Below are 26,315 nucleotides of genomic sequence, written 5' to 3'. Positions count from 1 at the left end.
GCGGCTGTGAGTTCCTGCCTGGGAGTTTGCACGGTCCCACTAAACCAAGGTATAGCATGCGAACCAGACCGTTGAATACTAATTACCTCAAGTTGCGAGTCCCACACATCAGTACAAGCTTCCTGCCACATAGCGGCTGGGAGGTCAGATGAGGGGGCCTGTCAGAACTCGCAGCCATGGAGGCATTTCCCAGGAAATGAAATGAGACTTAACTACGAAGAGAAGAGGCTTGCTGGAGGAAGCCTCTTTGATTTCTTTCCCAGAGTTAATTAACAGCTGAACAGAGGTATTTTTGCTTATTTCGTTCTTTCCAGCCGACTCTTCATTACCAGAATGGCTTCCAATCATAAAACTTTAAAACCTTGTACATAATTAAAAAAAATAAAAATAGACATCAATGAAACAATAAAATATAGGATATACTTGCATCAGATATGGCACGGTTTCTGGGGACTAATTAGGATTGCATTTACATTATCCAGAAGCTTATTATGCACACCCTTACTCTTGTCGTGGGGAGGTGGGGGAGTTGAGATACCCTGCACAGCAGCAGACGATGAAGGAAGTCCTGTTTAAACCAACCTTGCTTCCTCTGATTTCTTGGCAGTGGCATTGCACTCATTACTCTGAGCAAAGCAAAAAGAAACACATAGTTCCGGGGCACGTGCAAAGTTTCAGCTAATCCAAGTTTCTCAGTAACAAGAGGTTTGCCACTCTGGGTCTGAAGCACTTCAGTCACCTTCTGAACTGACACAAGCAGTCTGTGTGAAATGGAATCCCTGCTGCTACTTCACAGGTTTTTCTACAATGTTTTGGCATCAGTTGGTTTAGCGGCATTGGGCCTTTCAAGCAAAATTGACTCTTTTGCTTGCCTGTGCAGTTTGTAATCCGTCCTCCATGACTCAAGGGCTGTGGGTGGGTGACACTGTCAGTCACATTCTGTGGAGAAAGTTTCCTTTGCCAGCTGTTCAAAACTCCTCCCAGCCAATAAAGAACTTGGCATCCTGCACTCAGACAAGGAATGGAAGGGTCTGTCCATTTTGGTTCTCTTCGTTTTTCCAACCTTAAGTTCAGTTCTACACATTTCTGCCACAAGTTGTGATTTTAAAAAAAATCCTCATGAAAATTCATCAGCATTTTAGTGAGAATTTCTCCTAATAAACATATTGTTGTATGCAGTTTGATTGATGTGCATATTTTTGCAGGCAATTTCTCCTAATATAATGCACTTTTGCATGTTGTGTTCTGTGACGATCCCACAGCTGGCTCTACCTGTGATACTCCCACCAGGGCCACCACCTGTCAGGATCTCGGTTTTTATTTGTTCTCTCACACACTCTAACACAGATCTCACAGGACCCCACTGCTAGGCTGCACTACCAGCCACTTCCGGTAAACAATACTGCCTGAGACTTCGCCTTTAGTCTCCTTCTGGCTTCTTGTTACTATGTGTCTGAGTGCCCTTGCCGTCCACAACTCCCCTGTTCTTTGTCTATAAAGTATACAGCCCTGGGTTGCTCTACAGTATATGCTTGACGATGTTACAATATATATCTCTTCACTGCTGCCACCATTTGATACTGTTTCTGTCCAGCCTTTGGTATTACCCTGCCCACCCTTCTGGTCTGTATCAACCCCAGCCAAGGATCAGGCTTTTGGTAAACCAATAAAATATTTATTTATAAACACCAGGAAATAACAAGATTATGTAAGGTAGATTTAACAAGCTCATGGTTTCATACAGTGTCACTCTTTATGTTTCTGGTCATTTGCCTAAATATCAGCCAAATACAATCCAAGCCTCCCTCAGAACTCTGCCATCCAACTCATCCAAATAACTCTCCACTAACGACTCTCACAACTCCCCAACAACTCCCACCCCACTCAATTGTCATCCTCTCATTTATACCTTCAGCCATTCAAACACTCAGCCAATAATCACCCAACATTCTCCAGCATTCTAGCCCATGTACTCCCCCCTCTCACTCAGTCACTTACCATATATCACTTAATAAACCCGCACTTACCATATTTACAGATATTAAAATACAGGGACATCACACGTTCACTCACATATTCATTTTTATGCACCCTTTCCCCTAATATATACGTTTTTGTAAACATTGGTTGGAGAACTGCATTGCAAAATCTGGGTAAGTGTGAATTTGGAAGAATGGCTGTGTTTCAGTTCTCATATGGTTTTGGAAAGTGTGAATTAGATGTGAACTGAATTGACTTTCTCCTGCATCCCTAACCCTGACAGGCTCATAAACAGGGCTGGCCCTGCTGTTGGGGCAAAGGGAGTCTGCTACCTCAGGCAGTGGGTGCTGGGGGACAGTGGTGGCAGCCCCTGGTTGTTTCTCTTAAGCCCCCCCCTCGTTGGAAGGTGAGCTTTATAGGCCACACAGCCTGTCCTGTCACTCCCCCTAAATGGCCTGCTGCCCTCAGGTGTGATGAAGGACCCTATCTTGTCACCAGTCCAGTTAGCTTTTCTCTAGTGAATGGGGAAGAGGAGGCATCTTGTCCTTTGTGTGAGGCAGCAAAATGTCTTGGGCCACTTCTGCTCATAAAGAACACATTACTGCAATGCGCCAGCATTCTGCACAGGCTCCCCATTATATTCTGGGCTCAATTCAGAGTGCCGGTGTTTTTGGCCCACAATGCCGTAAATACTTTGCTGTGAATACCTTTTGTACCTGCACAGGAAGTTCCTGGCAGAGAAGGACAGAATACAAGCGATCATCTGAAGCTGCTTTATGCAGAGCTAATGGTCTCTCCAACCCGGGGGCAGCCAATATGGTGCCCGCCAGAAGTTGTTGCACTCCAGTTCCCATCAGCCCCAGTTAGCACAGCCAATGGTCAGGGATGCTGGGAGTTGTAGTTGGGGAAGGCTGGTCTAGAGAGAAGGTACAATAGACCAGCTTGATGTGGACGTTCCGCCTTCCTGTACACATCCGGATCTCATGACCACTGAGTTTCTTGCCTTGTTCAAAGCAACAGTGTCCACGTGCAGTATTTCATGTGCCTTAGTCTGAGCCTGCTCTAAACCTTTTGGAGGGATTTGTGCCAACCTCTTTCCACTTTTTCCCTCCTTGCCCAGCGTCTCCTTGCCACATCACCGGGACATCATCCGGAACTGCGCAGTCAGTGTGGATCAAATCCAAGACCTCCACTCCTCAATGTCTCCCATCTCCGAGAGCCCTTCAGCTCCAGCCTACAGCACTGGTAGGGATGGCTCAACCCACACCAGCCAAGCTGATGCTGGAAACATTTGGACTATTTTAACCTCTCAGTATTAATAGCACTTTTATCTGCTAGTTGTTTTTGACTATATTTCTTGTTCAACTTGGTTTTTAATTTTTGCAAAGCTCCTGAGATCTCTTGGTTAAGGGTGGTGTGAACATGTTTTCAATAAATAGAAATAAAATACAGAGGGTGGGGTAAATATTCCAAATAAAAGAAAAGGGCTTTTAGGAGAAACCACTGTGGCATGTGAGAGCTTCTCTCTGCCATTTATAAAACATTTCTGTCCTGATCTGAAGCCAAAAAGACCCTTTGGGTACTTCCAGATGACCTGTTTTTTTTTTTTTTTTCAATTAATTTTTATTCCAATTTTCAAAACCAAAACAATACAAAAGAAAACAACACAAATCAATTAGTACAATACAAAAAGAAAGAAAATATATATATATATATAAAAAAGAAAGAATATTGACTTCCGATTTGTCATAGTTCAGCTATAAATCTATAATATATAACAAACCTATCTCTTAATAGATTATAAAATCACCTTCCTCCAACGGTTATCTTAGTTGGTTTCAAATCTCATTAACATCATATCATTTTAATCTTCCACAAAAAGTCAAAGAGAAGTTTCCAATCCTTGAGATATATGTCAATCAATTTTTTTTTCTAAATAAACATGCCAATTAATCCAACTCATCAAATCTACTAAGTCCAGTAATTTTAAATCGCTCTTCTGTCATTATCCATATTGGGTCCATCTTCCATCTTCCATCTTTACGCACCCAAAAATCTTGCTGTCATAGTCATATAATAAAAGTCTGATAGGAATTTCCTCCATCACAGATGTTTTCTTACCATCAAATCCAAACGTATCACTGAAGTGTTGTTGCAAAGCCGCATCTCTGTTCCTCTTTTCCACATGATACACTAGTACATCTCTTGAAGGTTTTTCCATTGACACAAAACAGGGATTAATTCTGTTAACTTTCTCCATTTCAAGTTCCATCAAATCCTTCCAGTCCAAGAATTTTCTTGAACCGATAATATCTTTATCTCCAATCTCTTCAATTCCTTCAAGGACAGCGCTGAATTCCAAACTATAATATTTGTCTCCAGGATCCATCACAGCCAGAAAATCCAAATCTTTTTTCATGTCCATAATTAAGCCAATCTCCATAGTTTGAACCTTGCCTTTAATTTCTCTTCCATCCTTTTTTTGTTTTCCAGATCTATCTTTATTCTCCTTTCTCATAGAATCGTGAGTTTCTTTCAGCTCCTGTCTCATTTCGTGAAATTCAATTCTCCACGCTTGTCTATTATTTCTCAGTTTTTGTTTTATTGAGTTAATCCCATTCATTATTTTCTGAAACATGTCTAGAGATAAAGTCCCTTCTTGTACATCCATGATCTTCTTAATTGTCATTCTTAAAACCAAAGGAACAAAACTCCTTCAATTTTCAATGTCCCAAACAGAGAGCAGCTTATTTCTTTAACCAGTTACAAAGGAGTTAATCTTTCCAGCAAACTAACGTCACACGCTAGACAGCCCTTATCTCTTATCTGCCCAGAAGTGTAAGAACGGCTTTAGTTCACAGCGTCGAAATAGCTAGTAGCAGACAGAATGAGCAGATTCGTCAAAAAGAAAAAAAAAAGTAGATCAAGAAAAATAGTCCCAGTCTTATCTCTTTCAATCAGAAATCTCTCATCCGTTTAATCTTTAGAATGCTATTTTCCATGTCAGCTTTTTGCAATAAAAAAAAAGATACGCTACTTATATTTTCTTCCCCCTTAGTTCCGTGAATAAAAAAAGGAAAGTCTTACCTCACCTAGGTTATCTCAATTGCTGTTACTTTGACAAATCTCTTTAGCTGTATAGATAAGAAAATGATGAATGTAGACAGGAGGATGTTTGCCTGTTAATCCGTATAAAAAAACGGGTAGATGACCTGTTTTTTGAGCATTCATTCTGATTTGCTTGTGGGAAGGTTATACAATGTGTCAAGCAACTGTTATCCCATGCATTTTCTCCTCACTTTCCTTACCACAAAAGGTCTGATTTGGGGAGAAACAGGTTTCTTGGGAAGGAGTAGCAGGAAGCCAGATTTCGACTGGATATCAGGAAAATCTTCCTAACAATGGAACCAATTACCTAGAGAGGTAGTGGGCTATCTGACACTGGAGGCATTCAAGAGGCAGCTGGACAGCCATCTGTCGGGGATGCTTTCATTTGGATTCCTGCATTGAGCAGGGGGTTGGACTTGATGGCCTTATAGGCCCCTTCCAACTCTACTATCATACGATTCTGTGAGTTCTACTCCATCGGCTCTATCTAAAAAAATTGCAAAAGTGGAATTCTAATCTATATTTCAAAGTAGCTTCAGTAATGACATTAGATTTTATGAATTGTATTTTATTTGGCGATTTTCCAAATGCCCAGTGGTATTTTGGTGTAGACTTGCATTAAAATTTAAATTGGTGAATTATCTCCTGCATGTAGCATTATGCAAGTAACTTAAGATGTCTTGCCACATAATCTGTTTTCAAATTTGGACAATTGGATAAAATTGGACAATCACTTAAAAACAGTTTTTTGTATTGTTAAATACAGTAAGAAACCCTTGGGTTTTTTTTTCACTTTTCAAAGTATAACTGCATTAACATAACATGCCACTTTTCCCAATGTTTCCAGAGATATTTAAATTCTCAAACAAAAAAAGAAATCTCAGTATAATACTTATTTTTAAAATAGTTAGTCTGCCCATCCAGGTGGCTTCCAAGATATTCCATCTTTTTAGATCTTCTTCAGTTTTAGTTATAAATAGTATGTAATTTACTTCTGAAAGATTTTTAAAATTTGGAGGTAAATATATTCCTCAATACCTGATAGGTTTACCTGAAAACCATTGGATCATTTATTGTTTAGCCATCTTTTCTTTTATTTCATTTGGAATTTTTATTTATTTATTTATTTATTATTTATGTCCCACCCTTCCTCCCAGCAGGAGCCCAGTAATAGTAATAATCATCATTTCTATCTTTGGTTTATTTTGTATTTGACTATAATTTTAATTTCTTTGAACAATTATTTAATTGAATGTTCTGGATTTGTAAGTGTTAATACATCAGTAGCATAGAGGCTTATTTTATAGATATATTGATTCACACTAATTCTACTTTTCAATATAAATTCACTAATCTTAATTGCTAATGAGTGTATAATCACAATTAGTGTCGCTCATAATGCCCCCTGTCTCTTACTACAAGTGATATTTAAAAGTTCTGTCTTTTTTTATATCTTTTCCCTTGGATGAGTATAAATTGCCATTATACTTTGTATAAATCTGTCACCAAGACTACATTTCTTTAACACGTAAATCAGACAAATCATTGTACTTTATCAAAATCTTTCTATCTATGATTGCAGCTTTTATATTATCACATAGACAAATATTTAAAGTTCAATTTTTTTTAGTGTTATCTGAAAGAAAATGGTTAGGAATAAATTGTCTGATATTTTCCAATGTAATCCAAAATTAGGTTTTCAGCCCACAATATAGTAAAAAGTTTATAATCCTGATTTAGGAGAGAAATAGGATGATTAGAAGAGGGAAGAGAAGGAACTTTATCTTTTTTATTTTTAACTACTATTCCGGCATCTCGCCAAGAGTTTTGTCAAGTAGTTGTTAATACACATTCATTAAATAACTCAAAGAGCTACCTTGAAATCACATCTTTTTATAGAACTCTTCTGGCAAGCAATCCATGCCTGGCGTCTTCGTGGATTTCAGTGCCTGGACACTTGCTTCCACCTCTTGACCTGCAAATAAAGCATTTAATTTTGTTCTTCTTTTATTGATGGAATACTAATATGATGCATAATCAATTATTTCTTCAGCTTACAATTCCTCAGCTTTATATAAATATTTCTAATATTTTCCAACATTACCTATTTTCTCACAACATATTTCATAAGTATTTGTTTCTTGACAATAAATAAGTGGAATTATTCTTTTAATCTGTTCTCCGTTTCATTTACTTGCAAGAACTGTGTCTGTTTTGTTGTTGCTTTTAAAAATTCTGTCTGGCATAATTCAAAGCTTTTTCTGTTTCATGTCTGTTTTTCATATCCAAGAATTTTAGAAAAGTGAAAATGAAAGTAATGGATCTAAATTAGTTATAGCCACTATTTTCATTGGGTCTACTCTGAGTAGGCTACAACTCATTATCAATGGGTCTACTTAGAACTTAGAGCCATGTCCAACTAAACTGTACTTAGAAAAGACCCATTAAAAATTCAAGAACACAAGTTAGCCATGGCCATTATTTTCAATGGGTCTACTCAGAGTAGGACTCACATTGGCTACAATCCCTAGACCTGATAATGTTGGAACCTGTTCTGTTGCAGTAAGACTGAGGAAGCTTTCACATTATTACATAAAACTCTGACGTCTTAAAAGTTGTTACAGAGCTACAGAGTAAAGCTTAAACATCTGGCGGTATCTGGTGAAATCATGGAATCAAAAAGGAGTTTCTTCCTGTTGTTTTAAGGGGAAATGCGTCGGTGTTCTGCATCACTCATTAGCCATCTTTAAACCCAGCTCATATTCCCTAGAGCAGGGGTAGCCAATGTTGTGCCCTCTAGATGTTCTGCACTACAACTCCCATCAGCCTCAGTCAGCGTAGCCAATGGCCAGAGACAATTGGAGTTGTAGTCCACAACATCTGGAGGACCTAGACCCTTTCAGCCAATATTTTTCCACCCCCAGGCCATTCCTGCCTTTCATTCCTGCAAAACTCTCAAAAGAGCAAAACAAGCAACTATATCCACTTGTACGTGCCTAATCAGTGACATAAAATGTGCTAAAAGTATTTGGGGCAAAACTTTCCAGTTGTGACAAAATGGCAACCTGTGCACACAGGGTGTATGTGGCCTGATAGAATGTTGCTATTGCAACCCAGGTAGTTGTTTTGCTGCCTGTGTCCACAACGTGCCCAATCTTACGATAACAAGGAATCTCTCTATTTCTCTTTGTAGTTACTCGGCTAAAACCACAAGCCGTCAATGGCGTAACCCCAGCATCCCCGGTCATAAGGCGCTCCAGTGAACCACAGCTGTGCCAAGGAAATGGTAGCAAGGCTGATCAGTCGGAGAGCACCCACTCTACCCCTTCCCATGGCTACTCCAGGGCTTCACCTTCTCCCTCAGTCAGCAGCTACAGTGATCCAGACACAGGACATTACTGCCAGCTCCATCCTCCCTCCCCGGTTCAATGGGACAGGCCAACTGCAGATGGCAAACAGACCCCAGCCAAAAGCTATGTTGAGAGGCTAAAAGGGGATGAGCGCCAGAGAGGGCTTGCTCTGAATGGCTCTGAGGCTGAGGCTGGGACCAGGAAGAGGCCAGATCTGGACAGCGGGGGCTTTGTTGTCCCTATAGTAGAAAGGGCCTCGTCCTTCAACCCTGCTGTCTTCCGCTCACTCCTGATCCCTCTGGAAAATAAGCCCCTGGAAATGGCGGTACTCAAGAAGGTCAAAGAGCTCCTCGCAGAAGTGGATGCGAAGACCCTTGCCAAACATATCACCCAAGTGGATTGCCTGGTATGGAATATTTGGGGAGCTGGTGCCCTCTTCAGGCTGCCTCTGTTTCAGAAGAACTGGTAGAATACGGGGCAATTAATCCTAGCTGTGCTAGTGATTTATTGCTTTTGGATGCCAGCAGTTCTGTTTGGGTGGTCCACTCAACTTATCAGCCCAGGGCTGATCCAGATGACCAGAACTAGCCCATGGTACAATCTCTTCTGGAATTGCACCACTGCAAAGCGGCAGGAGAGGAAAATCACAAAATTAAGGCTGCCCTGACAAAAATTATCTGCCTGTACAAAGCTAGCATAGAGTCTAGTCTTCTCCCCTGAAGTGTTCCTTTCCTAAGCACAAGGAGTTTGCACACACGCCCCCCCCACATGCATTCTGAAATGCTACAGTCCCCAAAAGTCCATGCCATGTGCTTTTTAAACAGAGTCTCTATCTCATTGCTTGATCAGGAGTTACCTGACTTCTTTGCATTCAGCCAAGGAAGAATTATTTTGGCCTCTCAAAAATATGGGAGTTCTTTTCTGTCATACGAATGTTTGACTACTTTTAGAATAAATTCCAACAATAGGTGAGAAACATTACATGGCAACTCCAAATCTACATGGATTGTTCCAGGGCGGGTGGAGTGTGGGATATGTAAGAAGAATCTGGCAAATATTGGTATTGTATGGATGTTTTTTTCAAATAAGGTTATACCTACATTGCAAACTGGTTTGAAACCACATCTCCACCCCCCAAATGTGGGAGTGAATGCCTGGCATTCTCACAAAATGTTGTGTTGGAGAGCATCCTATCCCTTCGTGGGATTAATTCCCAAAGTTCTTTGGGAGTCATCACAGCTAAGTAGGTTGGCACTATATACAGGGCCCGTCCATGCCCACATGCCTGGCCCTGAGCCCTCTAGTCTTCCCTGTTCCATAATTCAAGCATCAGTTCATGGGAAATGAATGGCTGTTTTTATTGTGAGCCTCACTACGCAGGATGGCTGTGTCTGGTCCGGTCTGCAGTGGGACACCCGTCTTCCTTGCCAGTTTCAAGTGTTTATTCACTTGCTTGGCAAACAGGCCTACCAAAGAAGCAGAGAAGTTGTATACCACAGTTGTCCCAAGAGCCAGCCTGTCCTTGGCTACTCTGGGGCAGCCTCTTACCTCTTCTTCCCAAGCTGAAGCCAACAGCCTGTCACAATTGGATTGTGTTGAGCCCATCCCCAAATGTTTTGTGCAGCTGCTGAGGCTCCCTTCTCTGAGGGAGAGAGCACAGGAGCAAAGCACCTCTCCATCCTGCCTCGATCCTGCTTCAGCTAAGAGCCACCCCTTGCTCCAGCTGCCCACGTCCATAACGGTGGCCATGACAGGGAGAGAATGCTGATCCAGCTCTGTGACTGGTTTAATTATTATCATACAAATGTGAAAATACTCTGGAGAAATCCAAATCATTCAGGGGCCTTAATGCAGTTTGTTTGTTTATTATTTCATTTATATCCCACCCTTCCTCCCAGTAGAAGCCCAGGGCGGCAAACAAAAGCACTAAAAACACTTTAAAACATCATAAGAACAGACTTTTAAATATATTAAAACAAAACATCTTTAAAAAATTTTTTAAAGGCTTTAAAAACATATTTAAAAGAAAGTTTAAAAACATCAATTATTTTTAAAAAAATGTTTAAAAACGTCTTAAAAAGCAATTCCGACACAGACGCAGACTGGGATAAGGTCTCAACTTAAAAGGTTTGTTGAAAGAGGAAAGTCTTCTGTAGGCGCCAAAAAAATAACAGATGGTACCTGTCTAATATTTAAGGGGAGGGAATTCCAAAGGGTAGGTGCCGTTGGTTCAGGGAATCCCAAAGGAGTGGGTCAGAGCTCATTGTAGGTCTGCTGCATATTAACGTGTCAGAAACAAGATACCCATTTTTTTAATGTGCTGCTAGTATTTTAACTATTTTTAAAATTATTTTTGGATTGTGTAAAAATGCAGTAAAGTGGGATATAAAATTAAAACAATAGCAATAAAGAAGAATAATTTGTGATTTGCAGAAATTCTAATAAAGAACAATGATGACTTGGAGAGATTCAGATGATGATGATGGTTCTCTGCAACATCATTCTCTGACTTACAAAGATTCCCCTCTTCCCGATCTGAGGAAATTTAATCACTTTCCCCTCTTTGATGCAGGTGGCCAGGATATTGGGCGTTACCAAGGAGATGCAGAGGCTCATGGGAGTGAGCTCAGGGATGGAGCTGCTCACCCTGCCCCACGGACATCAACTTCGGCTTGATTTGCTGGAAAGGTAGAATTCAGGGGGCAACAAAATGAGGGGCATGTTTTGGGTTGGCTGGGCAGGGAGGGCCTCTTGCTGTGGTACAGTTCTGCAGAGTCTGTCCGTCCTGCAAAGATCGGGGTTGCTGCCTTTTTAGGCAGCACTGTGTAGATTCAAGGGCAAGAAATGTGGAGTTTGGAACTGGGCCCAGAGTTTAGCATTCTGACAATCGAAGCTTTCTTTTTTCTTTTCATTTTACGTTTGTAGCCCTTCAGACTGCAAATATACTCTCGAAAATAGAAACCCGTTGCACAGAAGTTCCAAGCTCCAACTTGATGGCTATAGTTCCTGGGGAAGCAGAAATCTGGAAGCACCTTGTCCTCGCTCCTTTTAGGCTCCAAAGTGGCTTTCTCATTTTCTTCTTCTCCTCTTCGTTAGGTTTCATACCATGACCATAATGATTGCCGTGGATATTCTGGGCTGCACGGGCAGCATGGAGGAGAGGGCTTCCCTTCTTCACAAGACCATCCAGTTGGCTGCTGAGCTGAAGAGTACAATGGGCAACATGTTCAGTTTTGCTGCTGTGATGGATGCACTTGAAATGACTCAGGTACATGCGTGAGCACAAGCACAAGGCCTTCTGCTTGGTTGCCCCCAAACGTGCATTTTTGCAGACTCCCCCATAGACCACTGACAAATTGGGCTACAGTTGTCCCTATTGAAGGTTTTTGGGTTTCAGGTGTTACCATAAGCGCTCTCATATAGATGTGCAAGAGCCTCTTGTCTGTTTTTTTAAAAAAAACATTGTTATACCTGAAGAACTGAAGCCAGTTGTGTGACTCCTGTGTACTCTTGAGGCTCAGGATGTGCCCCATTCAGACATTGTAGTGGAGGTGCAAAAAGAAAAAATAAATTGGGTTTCCAGGCAGCCAGGCATATCATGCATATTCTGGGTGATATCTAAATCCCTTTGAGTAGCCATGCAAAGGGGCCTAAGGGAGACATTATAAATGACAGGATCAGAGCTGGAAAAGATGCATCAGCAGATCATTTTAGACCTGGGATGGAGAAACTGTGGCCTCATTTATTTATTTATTTATATTATTTATTTATTGTATTTGTATACTGCCCCATAGCCGAAGCTCTCTGGGCGGTTTACAGCAACTAAAAACATTAAAAACAAATATACAAATTTAAAACACATCTTTTAAAAACAATTTAAAACATGATTTAAAAAATTTAAAACAATTTAAAAACACATGCTAAAATGCCCAGGAGAAGAGGAAAGTCTTGACCTGGCGCCGAAAAGGTAACAGTGATGGCACCAGGCACACCTCGTCAGGAAGATCATTCCATAATTTGGGGGCCACCACTGAGAAGGTCCTCTCCCTTGTTGCCACCTTCCCAGCTTCCCTTGGAGTAGGCACCCAGAGGAGGGCCTTAGATGTTGAGCGTAGTGTACGGGTGGGTTCGTATTGGGAGAGGTGTTCCATCAGGTATTGTGGTCCCAAGCCGTGTAAGGCTTTATAGGTTAAAACCAGCACCTTGAATCGAGCTCGGAAACATACAGGCAGCCAGTGCAAGCGGGCCAGAATCGGTTTTATACGTTCGGACCGTCTGGTCCCTGTTACCAATCTGGCTGCTGCATTTTGCACAAGCTGCAGTTTCCGAACCGTCTTCAAAGGCAGCCCCACATAGAGTGCATTGCAGTAATCTAATTTGGAGGTTACCAAAACATGGACAACTGAAGCCAGGCTATCCCTGTCCAGATAGGGGCATAGCTGGGCCACCAACCAAAGCTGATGGAAGGCACTCCATGCCACCAAGGCTACCCAAACCTCAAGTGAAAGATATGGTTCTAGGAGAACCCCCAAGCTATGAACCTGCTGCTTCAGGGGGAGTGCAACCCCATCCAGGACAGGTTGGACATCCACCATGTGATCAGAAGAACCACCCAGTAACAGCATCTCAGTCTTGTCTGGATTGAGCCTCAGTTTATTAGCCCTCATCCAGTCCATTGTCGCAGCCAGGCACCGGTTCAGCACATTGACAGCCTCACCTGAAGAAGATGAAAAGGAGAAATAGAGCTGCATGTCATCAGCATACTGATGGCAACACACTCCAAAGCTCCGGATGACCGCACCCAACGGTTTCATGTAGATGTTGAACAGCATGGGGGACAGAACTGACCCCTGCGGAACCCCATACTGGAGAGTCCAGGGTGCCTAGCAATGTTCCCCAAGCACCACCTTCTGGAGCTGACCCGCCAAGTCGGAACCATCTCCATGCAGTACCTCCCACTCCCAACTCAGCCAGTCTTCCCAGAAGGATACCATGGTTGATGGTATTGAAAGCCACTGAAAGATCAAGGAGAATCAACAGAGTCACACTCCCGCTGTCACTGTCCCAACAAAGGTCATCATACAGGGCAACCAAGGCTGTTTCCATGCCAAAACCAGGCCTGAAACCCAACTGAAATGGATCCAGATAATCAGTCTCATCCAAGAGTGTCTGGAGCTGGCCCGCAACCACTCATTCCAGGACCTTGCCCAGGAATGGAACATTTGCCACCGGCCTATAGTTCTTAAGATTTTCTAGGTCCAGGGAGCCCTCAGCGTCCAGATGCTTCAGGTCCACTCTTGCTCTCTGGACCACCCCATCTGGGAATTGCTTGCTCTTTGGTTGTGGGATGCAAACACATGCAGGAGGGAGAAGGGGTTGGAGGCACAAAGAGATTTGTGTGTGTGTCACACACACACGCACACATATATATTTGAAAATAACATACAAAATGCATTATATTGGGGAATTGTTAAAAACATATTAGGCAAAACGACATACAAAAATGTGAATGTTAGAAAAATGCAATAACAAACTGAGGAATTTTTATGAAAACTTTTTTTAAAAAAATAGTAGTAATTGGAAACTGATGCAGAAATGTGGAGAACTGAACTTAAAATTGGAAAAATGGGACACGGAGACAAGAGTGGCTGATTGGCCCATCCCTGCAATGTGAGCTGCTTTTCCCAGGGCCTCCTTCCAGAATGCCCCAGCAAGTGTCTCAAGCGCACAGGGGCCTGGTGGGCCAGGCCTGCAGCATAGTTCTTGTCCAGCAGCCCTCCCAGGGATCTGTTGCTCACTTTCAGTCCCCACAGAGACTCCAGCCAGGCCTAGTGCCAGAGGGCAGCCAAGTTGGGCCCTGGCCAAGGGCCCCTAAAGGACCTGTTCCTTAGGATGGGAGATTGGTGTTCCCATTCCACCATCCACAACAGTCCTGCAACCTGACGCTGCCACAAATCACAGAGAGGAAGCTCCCAGGCACCCACCCACACACGTACAGTGTGGGCACGCCCCACTTACCACAGTAAGCCCCACTTACCCACAATATAAATGCTGTGTGTGCTCCACGTGCGTGCCTACCATCACCCAAGATGGTGGTGGGGGCTTTCCTAAGAGTCTGACAACCCCTGCCGCTGACACCCCCCGACGGTTGATGGGAGGCATGCACACTATGCATGCACGTCATTCACACAATGCGAGAGGCAGGTGGCATGGGCAGGCAGGCTTATTAGCCCTGCGCCACATGTATCGGGAGGGGGTGTTGGGCTAAAGCACTGCACTGATGCCAGCCCTGACTCCAGTGTGCCCTACTTCAGTTCCACACACACACCCCTCACTCTTTCCCCTTTTTCGTTTGGCTTTCAGATCTCACGGCTGGAGCAGACCTGGATGGTTCTACGGCAGCGACACACTGAAGGAGCCATCCTCTACGAGAAGAAGCTGAAGCCTTTCCTAAAGAGTCTGAACGAAGGCAAAGGTCAGCTTTGGAAGCAGGCTACCCAACCCCACCTTGTTATAGATTTAAATCTGTCTAGGTGAACCTGGCGTTAGATTTCAGTCAGAACCAGGTTGCGCAGCCTGCTGTTCTATTGCACCGACTGGTTTCAGATATTGTGTCAGTTACTTAACAGAAAAGCTTCATTTTGAAACCAGTCTTGTAGATTTATCTGACTAGAGTTGTTTGTGTATGAGCAAACACTTCTCGCTTGATTTTGCTTTTAATTCTGTACTATGGTCCAGTGCACAGAGCATTGAGCTTGCATGTGGAGAGAGACAGAAACGTAGGAAAGCTGGCTTATGCCAGGTCTATCTTGCCCTGTACCATCTGCTGGGACTGGCATCAGGTCTCCTGGGCCACCAGCAGAGAAGGTTCTTCTCCATCACCTGTTACTTGACACTTTGAAGTGGAGGTACCAGGGATTGAACTTAAGACCTCCCATATGCAGAGGACACGCTCTGTAATTGAGCTTTTCCTATGCAGACACACAGATAAGCACCATAGCGGGGCAAGGATTTGATAAGACTGGGGTTTAGGTAAAGTGTTATTTTTCTATGTCTTTCAAGGCAAATATTTTATCATTAATTTATCAGTTTTAAAAAGTTGGGGGAGGGGATCCAGACATTTTTCTTCCATAGCGAGCTCATCTGTTGCCACAAAACTGCATTTCTCCAGCACTCAAACAACAATATTGTATTGTTTGAAAAAATGAAGCACCGCACACTAAACACTAGCTTTAGGAATCATAATGCCATTGTTACATTTTCAATTCAACTAAGGCCTGCAGTTGATTTCACTTTGAAAAAAAATTAAGACATGCACATTTGTACCATAGAATTATTGACTTGGAGGATGACTTGCAGGCCATCTACTCCGGCCCTGTTTGATGTTGGAAATCTAGACCTAGAGCATCCCTAAAAGAAGCTGCCTGACCTCTTCCTGAACACCTCCAGCAAGGGAGAGTCCCCCACCCCCTCAGTAATTGGCTCCGTGGTCAAACAGCTCTCCCTGTCGAAAGGTTTCTCTTAATCTCCAACTGAAGTCTATCTACCTATAACTTCAGCCACTCAGATCAAGTCCTGCCCTTTGAGGCAGCAGAGAACACATCTTTGACCTCTTCTTTTATTATTTTATTTATTACATTTATACCCCACCTTTCTTTCCATCAGGTACCTGAAGACTGTTATCATATGCTCCCTCAGTCTTCTTTTCTCCAGACTAAACATACCCAGTTCCTCAGACCTTCCCACACAAGACTCATTTTCCATCTGTCTGACCATCTTTGTTATCCTCCTCTGAACCAATTCTACATCTTTCTCTACGTATGGCCCCCAGAACTGGACACAGTTCTCCAGATGAGCTCCGATCACGGCAGCACAATTTCTGTAACGTTGCCGGGGGAGGGAGGGGGAGAGCAGAGCAAGGTTAGTATAATGCAGGGCAGAAACCTCAAACTCTTACCCAGAACATTTTTGACGAACTGTAGCCAGTCAAAGGAGACTAAATAGAGGGTGGGATGGTGCAGTCGTCACTCCGCTCCTTTTATAAATCCTTCACTTTCTTCTTCCAGAAGGCCCTCCCCTGTCGAACACCACCTTCCCTCATATTGTGCCCCTCATCACACTCCTGGAACGGGACACAGCACTGCTGGAAAACCCGGAGCCCTGGGAAGACTTGGACAATGGTGTGGAGGTAGTCATGGCCCACCTGGAGGCTGCACGAATGGTGGCTCATCATGGGGGGCTCTACCACACCAATGCAGAGATGAAACTGCAGGGTAAGAAAGGCCATTTGGGCCAAAGCTAAGAGTATGTGCATGGGGCGGGGTAAGAGACTGGTGGACAACGTAGGAGTGAATGGCATCATATCAGTTGGCTCCATCAGTATAAAATGGGGGGGGAGGCAAGGTTCAGGGGCCACTAAAACTGCCTCCTTCATGTTGTAGACCATAAGACGCAGCCAACTCTAGCTCTGGACTGGGAAGAATAATTGGAAGGGACTTTCGTTTCTGTGGTTATAAGAAAATGCTTTTTAGGCATCAGGATTGTTGAGCAGGTAATAGTCACAGGTCTCAGTGAGCACCATCATCTACGCTGTGCCGTAGACAGCCTGGTTGAATGTAAGCACACAAAGCCAGGCTGAATGCAGTGGGACGCTGCTGTGGCCAGCTTGCCAAAGTCCTTATGCTGTTGCCATCCCTGTTTAAGCCACGGAGGCAGCAAGAATGTGTGCGTTGTGTACAGTGGAAGAGAGGGGTACATCAGGGATTCCTGGAAGGGGCAATATTTACCTGTGCAAGACAACCCCCAGGGGCAAGCAGGTTAACTTTCCTCCTCTTCCCTTTGAGGGAGAGGAAGAGAACTTCATGAAAAGTAAAGGTGAGAACAAGATTCTGAGAGACAATTGTAGCACTCCCATTTAAGGATTCAGGAAGCAGGCCTTGGAAAGGGGAATTTGTGGAGACTTTAAACAATCAACACTCACATAACAGCTACTTCTGTAACAAGCCGAGTTGCCAACTCCTATTAAAGTTGGAGATACAGTACTTAAGGAACTGCAACCCACCTCTGCAAAGAAGAGGGCTTCGGGCTTGCATCTGGCAAAAGTGTTTACCCTGAAAGGGCAGGATATAAATATTCCGTGCCTGAGGACTGGAAAGTGGCAAATGTAACGCCAATCTTCAAAAAGGGATCCAGAGGGGATCCCGGAAATTACAGGCCAGTTAGCTTAACTTCTGTCCCTGGAAAACTGGTAGAAAGTATTATTAAAGCTAGATTAACTAAGCACATAGAAGAACAAGCCTTGCTGAAGCAGAGCCAGCATGGCTTCTGCAAGGGAAAGTCCTGTCTCAGTAACCTATTAGAATTCTTTGAGAGTGTCAACAAGCATATAGATAGAGGTGATCCAGTGGACATAGTGTACTTAGACTTTCAAAAAGCGTTTGACAAGGTACCTCACCAAAGGCTTCTGAGGAAGCTTAGCAGTCATGGAATAAGAGGAGAGGTCCTCTTGTGGATAAGGAATTGGTTAAGAAGCAGAAAGCAGAGAGTAGGAATAAACGGACAGTTCTCCCAATGGAGGGCTGTAGAAAGTGGAGTCCCTCAAGGATCGGTATTGGGACCTGTACTTTTCAACTTGTTCATTAATGACCTAGAATTAGGAGTGAGCAGTGAAGTGGCCAAGTTTGCTGACGACACTAAATTGTTCAGGGTTGTTAAAACAAAAAGGGATTGCGAAGAGCTCCAAAAAGATCTCTCCAAACTGAGTGAATGGGCGGAAAAATGGCAAATGCAATTCAATATAAACAAGTGTAAAATTATGCATATTGGAGCAAAAAATCTTAATTTCACATATACGCTCATGGGGTCTGAACTGGCGGTGACCGACCAGGAGAGAGACCTCGGGGTTGTGGTGGACAGCACGATGAAAATGTTGACCCAGTGTGCGGCAGCTGTGAAAAAGGCAAATTCCATGCTAGCAATAATTAGGAAAGGTATTGAAAATAAAACAGCCGATATCATAATGCCGTTGTATAAATCTATGGTGCGGCCGCATTTGGAATACTGTGTACAGTTCTGGTCGCCTCATCTCAGAAAGGATATTATAGAGTTGGAAAAGGTTCAGAAGAGGGCAACCAGAATGATCAAGGGGATGGAGCGACTCCCTTACGAGGAAAGGTTGCAGCATTTGGGGCTTTTTAGTTTAGAGAAAAGGCGGGTCAGAGGAGACATGATAGAAGTGTATAAAATTATGCATGGCATTGAGAAAGTGGATAGAGAAAAGTTCTTCTCCCTCTCTCATAATACTAGAACTCGTGGACATTCAAAGAAGCTGAAGGTTGGAAGATTCAGGACAGACAAAAGGAAGTACTTCTTTACTCAGCGCATAGTTAAACTATGGAATTTGCTCCCACAAGATGCAGTAATGGCCACCAGCTTGGATGGCTTTAAAAGAAGATTAGACAAATTCATGGAGGACAGGGCTATCAATGGCTACTAGCCATGATGGCTGTGCTGTGCCACCCTAGTCAGAGGCAGCATGCTTCTGAAAACCAGTTGCCGGAAGCCTCAGGAGGGGAGAGTGTTCTTGCACTCGGGTCCTGCTTGCGGGCTTCCCCCAGGCACCTGGTAGGCCACTGTGAGAACAGGATGCTGGACTAGATGGGCCACTGGCCTGATCCAGCAGGCTCTTCTTATGTTCTTATGTTCTTTACAAATAAGTGAGACATCAGTTATAAATACTAATGCTATGTAACTATGTTTCAGTTAATGGTTTATTTGGTTAATGGTTTCAGATCAGGCTGGGCCTTACAGTTTCTCTCTCTCTAAATATCGTCAATTACTCTCAAAACTATCCTGTACCTTTTAATAAGTGGATATTTTGTTAGCCTTTTGCTCCTTTCTGCACTAATCCAGGTCATTTTTCTTTTCATGTTGTGCATTGTTTTTAAATAACAAAGCATAAAACGACGAAAAGCTGCATACATAATAGTGTAATCCCATGGAAGAAGCAAAACAAAATAAGCTAAGATCATATGAAGTACTCATCAATAACCCAATGATAAGCATACCAGATCTATACGCCTATATTAGGAACCAGGCCCAGTTTTATATCAGCAAAGAGGCCTTATTTTTTAAAATCCAGGAAAAAAAATAAAAATGCTTAATACGCCAATCCTAACCATGTCTTCTCAGAACTAAGTCCTACTGAATTCAGTTGGGTTTACTCACCTGTGAGTAAATGCTACTGTGAGTGGGGTTAGGATTGCAGCCTTAGGCTGCAATCGAATTCATGTCTGCTCAGAAGTAACCTCCTTTGGGTTCAATGGGATTTACTCCCAGGTAAGCGTGCATTGGATTGCAACCTTCGGCTCTTTGACAGCCACAGCCTGGAGGAAAGCTGCGCCTGCAAGATGCTTAGGGATTTGACCATTACAGAAGACCTATAAATATTTAAAAGAAATAAAGTCCTGCAAAAACTTAGTAAAAACAATGAAAACTATATTTAGAAAAGGCATCGGCATTTCTGGTCAAAGTGTGCTGGCAGTGTGAGGCAGCCACCTCAGGCAGCAGATGCTTCAGAGTGGACAGCAGTAGGCAAGGAGTTGGAGGACAGAGCAGTGTGTGCCACAAGGCCTGCCCTGCACCCCCTAAGCTAGGCCCATTGCCTTCAGATGTCCCGTCACCAGAGTTGAACCAACACTGAACTGCCCTCCCCGTTCCTCATACAGAAGCCATCTTCTCTGCCTCAGGCAGCAAAATGTTTGGGGCCAGTCCTCCATGGATCAGCACTTAATCTCATGCAATAATCAGAATAAATGTCCCTAGTTAAATATGCATTTACCTTAGGGCATTTGTATAGTGCCTTTCTTGCATTATAGAAGTCAAGGCAGCATACAAGGGATTCCCCGGTAGCCTCCCATCCAAGAACTGGTTAAACCCAGACCTGCTTGGCTTCAGCACAGGGTTTGTATCTTGTGCCCTCAGACTCTTAATCCCTTGTGATTTCTCTCTTTGAACAGTGAGGAATCAGAAAATGTAGGCTTGTTTAGCCAGGCAGCCTTTCCAGTAGTTTCTTTATAGCACTTTCGTTCTTTCACTGCAGGATTCCAGCCTCAACCAGAGCTACTTGAGGTCTTCAGCACAGAGTTCCAGCTGCGCCTTCTGTGGGGCAGCCGAGGTGCTGAGAGCAGCCAGACGGAGCGCTACGAGAAGTTTAACAAGGTTCTCACAGCATTGTCCCACAAACTGGAGCCGGCAGTGCGATCTAGCGAACTGTAACCCAACAATGTGGACTCTGAGAAAGAACAGCAAGGGAAGAGTAGGGCCCTGAAAACTGCCTGCACCTTTCTTTCTACATCAGCCCTGGCAGGATGTTGAGGAATGTGTTTCAGGCTGGCATGGGGGAGCCCCAAGGTGGCAATTTCTGTCGGTAAAGGCATCCAAGAACAAAGCAGCCAAGCCAGATGTTGGCTATAGTAAAAGGTCTTTCTCTGCATGAGTTCTGACAATCAACGCACAGACGATATAGCAGTGAGTTCCCCCTTTTAAAAGCTGACAGTGGTAGAGCTCCTCCTAGCTATCACTGCTAGCCTTGCAAGCAGTATATGGAGATGCATTGCTCAAGTTGGTTAACAGCAACTTTTGAGGATTTGCATTTCAGGCCTTATAGCATGGCTGGTGCAAAAACTCATGCAGAAATCTTTTCCTCGTGCTGTTAGGCATAATCTGCAATGGCCAGTCTCTTTATCAACTCTTGTAAGAGTATTTTGTTTTGTCCGTCAAAATTCCCAAGAGCAAAAAAAGGCCTTTTTGCCGTCTCCAGTAACTGCTAGCATAGTTTTGAACTTTTTCAGCTGTTCCTGAGTCGAAGATGCTGAGCACAGGCCTTCTGTAGTGCCACAAACTCCCAGGTATTTATAACTTGGTAAAGTAGCTAATGAGGTAATTGTAAGAGGTCTGGCTTAGGTCTTAATTACTCATGATGGGGATCACGTAGCTGCTGTTGACCCACATCCACTCCAGCACTCCCCAATAACATTTGGTAAAAGTAACTAGTGATGCCATGTCATTACACTCAGATTCCCCTTATTATATAGATGGGTCCCCACTCATGCCTCTCTCCCCCAAGGGTTATACCATGCCTGAGTCTCCATCTCTACCCTTGCAGTTACAAAGAAAAGATGATCTTCTGCTTCAGGGTGTTTGATATTTGTTTTGTTTTAGGACTTTTCTGCTTGTAAATAATAAGATCCACATTGGGGTGTGTGTGTATATATATAAATATATATATATATATGTATATGTATTCAAAAGGGACATTTTCTGTAAATAATTATTCAGCTCTTTTTTTGTCTTGTAAATTATGTACATATACCATGGAGTGTCTTGATTCTTGCATACAATAAATGTTTATGCTTTCTTTCTTCAAGAAATGCTCTTTGGTAGATCTTTCAAATGTAGTGGTTACAGTGTTATAGCAGGACCAAGTTCAGATCTTCACTTAGCCACAAAGCTTACTGGGTGACCTTGGGCCAGTCACAATTATCTCAGTTAACCTGCTTCACAGGGTTGTTGCAAGGATAAACTCGTAGGGGGGACAATGTAAGATACCTTGAATGGGATATAATGTAATTAATGACGGTGCAACCCAAACCCCCTTCGCGGTGTGCTGGGGTTGGATAGGCAGAGTTGGCCTTCTGCCTAGCCCTGCCTGGCTCCTTCAGCTCCCACTGACTGGTGCGGAGCTTTCCCTTCTGCCCACCGAATGTGCAGCAGCCAGCAGAAATCCCCCAAATGGGGCTTTCTGGTGGTGGGGAGGAGCTGGCGCATCCTGAGTCATCCCTGTGGCCATCATGCTCCTGGCTGGCCAATGATCTGCCTGCCTCCTCATCTGCTGCCCCAACAGCCATGAGTATCCGGCGATGCCTCTCCCCACCATGGCCAAGATCTTTTCAAGTCTCGTTCAACAAAGGTTCTTTCCAATGTTAATTAAAATATTGACAATGTGCTGCAATTGTGTTTTATTGCAAAATAATAACAATAAAAAGGCAACCTTTCAAGTATATATTTTATATTTATGTCACTGAATGCAAAAGACCAGGATGTCATATCCAATACATAGGTAAAACCACAACTGACCTACGCACACGCTTCAGAAACCACAAATCGGCAATCTGTATAAAAAAACAAAACCACCTACAAACGATATCAGCATATAGAAATCCTTACAATCCTTCCCACAGAGGAGCTGGTGACCGGATGGTCCTGTGGTGCAAAGGGGGATAGCCCATCAGACTCTGAAATGCTCGTCACTGTTTCCCTGCTGGAATCCTCCCCACAGCAGAAATTATGGGGGGGGGGAGAGAGAGTCCATCTGGAGCAGGCTCTGAGGTGATCTTTGCATGTCTCCCTCCCTCTCTTGCAATCCTTCCCAAAGAATAGTTGAGAGATTGCCCTGGGGTAGTAAGGGGAATATCCAGCTGCAGCAGGCTTTGAGCCATGGGCTGATCAAGACAGGACAGGCATTAGGGGTCGACAGCCCAGTATCTCGGGAGGCTCATGGGCACTGACCCCAAATTTAGGATCTTGTGAGAGGGGCCCCCTCCAACTCAAGAGTGCAGCAGCTGCTCTTGGGCCCAGGAAAGCAGGCAAGTGGCAACTGCAAGTTATAACACAGCAGCTTCCACCCACTTGCTCACGCTTCTGTTCCTCTGGGCGGCACATAGTGAGGACTGGACCCTGTGACACTGCCAACAAAGAGGCCTCTGCATATTTGCTCACCCCCTCTCCAAGCAGGCCAGCCAGGTCCAATCCTGTCACGTTCTCTCAACCGCAAAAGAAACCACAAAGAGGCAAGAGGTTACTTTGGGGGAGCCATCATTCACGACGCCAAGATATTCCAGGCTGGAAGCTGTTGGGTTGCCTGACTCTATAAGTCTATGATGATCATACCTGATGCAGCCCTCACTGGCCCCCTGCCACAAAAGCTGATGGTGGCAGAATTGGTTAATGGCCCTTTAAGAACAAAAACAAACAGGGGTATCTGTAAGGCAAAGGCTATATCCACCAACTGGATATAAAGAGGAAGAACAGTATGAAATCTGTGAGCAATTGTTTTCATTCCCCTGTCAGTGCTGCAGACCTCACTTACTGTACTTAGGAAGGTCAAATAACAAGATAGGAACATAGGAGGCCACCTTATGCTGCGTCAGACCACTGGTCCATCTAGCTGACTATTGTCAACACTGAATGGGAAGGGCCATAGCTCAGTGGTAGAACATCTGCTTTGTATGCAGAAGGTCCTAAATTTGATCTCCAGCATCTCCAGGTAGACCTCTTGTCTGAAACCCTGGAGACCCGCTGCCAGTCCGTGTTGATACTGAGCTAGATGGACCAGTGATCTCACTCAGGATGAAGCAGCTTAAAATGTTCCTGTGAATGACAGCAGCTTTTCAGAGACATTCCCAGCCCTACCAAGAGATTGATCCTGGAACTGTTCACATGCAAAGCATATGCTCTACCCACTGAGCTATTCTGCCAGCATCATTCTGCCAGCACCTGAGGTGTCATGTCCTATCAAGACAGCAAGAGTTCATATCAACCGGGGGCTTTAACAGAGACTTCTTTGCATGCTATAAAGTTGCTCTGTAACAACTTACATTATTACTGTCCCCTTAAGCAATTTCCCCCAGCTCTTATAGTAGCAAAGCAAGCAGAAAGCACTCGAATGAAGTTTCTGAAATCATCTTCCCTTGAAGGCAAACAAAAAACTCCCCTTTTTAAATTGTCATTCTTTGGTCTTGTTTACACGACAAGGTAAGCGAAACTCTGGCTTTCAGGGACCACGTGGTGTGGGCTCCCAAAGAGGTGCCTGCAGCTGCTTTGCTTCTTGTCATATTGTTTTTACTCCCATGACAGGCAAAGTTTGCCTTAGCCTTTCCCAACTAGTGGGACACCAGATGTTGTTGGACCACAATTCCCATCTTTCCTGACCATTGGCAATGCTGGCTGAGGCTGATGGGAGTTGTGGTCCAACAACATCTGGTGGCCCCATGCGTGGAGAACCTTCGGCCTGCCTGCTGTTGCTGATCTACAACTCCCAGTGGCTCCCGCAAGCATGGTCAATGGCCAGGGCTGATGGGAATTGTAGTTCAGGGCCAAAGGTTCCCTACACCTAGGATATAGGATATAATCTGAACCCAGTCTTGTGGTTAAGCTCTCTCCTTCCTTTTCTTTCAAACATTTTTTCCAGATTCCCTACACCAATTCCTCCTCAATCACAGTGCACTGGGCTCCCTCCAGTTTAATTCCCCTATTTCCCCCCTCCTCATTTTTTTTGTTTCCTTCAGCCCATTTCCCTTCTTTAATTCATTTCCTTCATTTTTTTCCACTTCAAAATATCTTACTTTCTCCCTATTTCTCTTGGATTTTGATGATGCTGAAGATTACTAGTTCCCAATTCCTTGCTTGCTTTAAAGTTCAAAAAAATTAAAAAAAGAACAGTTCACAGCTCCCTGAACTCCAAATTAAAGTTTGTGTCATTGAACCCCAAAATACACATTGGGATACGTATCCTGTATCATATATTTTAAAGGGACTCTTTAAGCACAAAAAGTTATTGAATCAAAATTATCAGGCTTGCAAAATGTTCATAAATGCATGAGAACATCATAAAAAAAGTAACTATGGGTACCCACCCCAAAATATATTTTGGGCCAGCAGAAATCTTACACCCAAGCAAATGGGAGAGGGTCCTCTACGAGATCCAGTGCATCCTGCCTGGCACAAAGCTCCCTGTGGGTGCATGCACAACTACGGGCATCCCTGCACAACCAAAATAGGTAGGAAAAAATAAGTAACTGTGGATGCCCACCCCAAAATGTCCTTTGGGCCAGGACAAAGCATACACTCCAGGGGAGAGTGTACTCTACAAGATGCCAGTGTATCCTGCCTCACTTGGAGCTTCTTGTGGGTGCGTGGCGAGGATAAAGGCATCTATACACAACCAAAATGGCCAAAACAAGTAGGGGGGGAAGTAACCAGGGATGTCCACCTCCAAATCTGCAGATTTTATCTATTTTGGTTGTGCACAGATGCCCAATTCATGCTGTGCACCTGCAAGGCCCTCTGGGTTAGGAGGGGTGCACTGGCTTCTCATAGAGGACGCTCTCCCTCTTCCTTTGGTTTATGATTGTCCTGGCCCACAGATCTTGTGGCTGGCACTCCCAGGGCCTTTTTCCTGCACGCTGGCTATTCTGATTGTGCATTCATGCCCTTATCTGTACCGTCCTTTCTCATGCAATCAGTTCTCCTCAGTGTATTTCCCTCTACTCTGAGTTGATCTCTCACTGCCCTCTTCTTTCTCTCGCTTCAACCATTTTTGTTGTTTTCATATTGTTTTAAATTTTAAAATTGTGTTTTAAATTGTTTTTAAAATATGTGTTTTAAATTGTGTATTTGTTTTAATGTCTTTGATTGCTGGGAACCGCCCAGAGAGCTTCGGCTATGGGGCGGTATACAAGTGCAATAAATAAATAAATAAATAAAATTTCCCTCTCATTTTCATTCCCCCCTCTTAGATTTCTGTTTCATCACTTTGTCCCTCAGTTTCTCTCATGTCATTATTCCCCCCCCCCTTTTACTTCAGCCTTTTCCCTCTCAGTAATTTCGGCTTTGTCTCTTTTCCTTTCTTATATGTATGCCTTATCACTCTTTCCTTCTCTTCCCTAAATTCCTGTTTTCTTTTTTTAAAAAAAATTCTCTAGGCGCCTCCCCTCCCCCACGCCCTCAACAACCGCCGTTTTCACCCCGACGATTTTTTTCCCTTTCAAAATCTGTCTCGAGCAACTTTCCCTCCAGAACCCTCCTTAAGCCACGCCT

General features: G+C 43.7%; 1 protein-coding gene across 4 annotated transcripts in view; it reads left to right on the top strand.

Annotated features, from left to right (window-relative positions):
- The window catches only part of SH2D3C (SH2 domain containing 3C), a 125,197-nt gene extending 102,810 nt beyond the window's left edge, over positions 1–22,387 (top strand). For all 4 annotated transcript variants that reach the window (XM_061604380.1, XM_061604381.1, XM_061604382.1 and 1 more), the window contains 7 exons: positions 3,101–3,225; positions 8,282–8,844; positions 11,011–11,126; positions 11,535–11,706; positions 14,802–14,913; positions 16,505–16,711; positions 20,539–22,387. In XM_061604380.1, coding sequence (XP_061460364.1) covers positions 3,101–3,225; positions 8,282–8,844; positions 11,011–11,126; positions 11,535–11,706; positions 14,802–14,913; positions 16,505–16,711; positions 20,539–20,714 — 1,471 coding nt within the window. In that variant the 3' untranslated portion in view covers positions 20,715–22,387. The remainder of the gene's footprint in view (positions 1–3,100; positions 3,226–8,281; positions 8,845–11,010; positions 11,127–11,534; positions 11,707–14,801; positions 14,914–16,504; positions 16,712–20,538) is intronic.
- The last annotated feature ends 3,928 nt before the right edge of the window (positions 22,388–26,315 follow it).

This window comes from Rhineura floridana, chromosome 20 (assembly GCF_030035675.1).
Source record: "Rhineura floridana isolate rRhiFlo1 chromosome 20, rRhiFlo1.hap2, whole genome shotgun sequence".
In the NCBI taxonomy this organism is placed as follows: Eukaryota; Metazoa; Chordata; class Lepidosauria; order Squamata; family Rhineuridae; genus Rhineura; species Rhineura floridana.
Note: the sequence above shows the minus strand (reverse complement) of the source record. Positions and strands in the feature narration are given on the sequence as shown.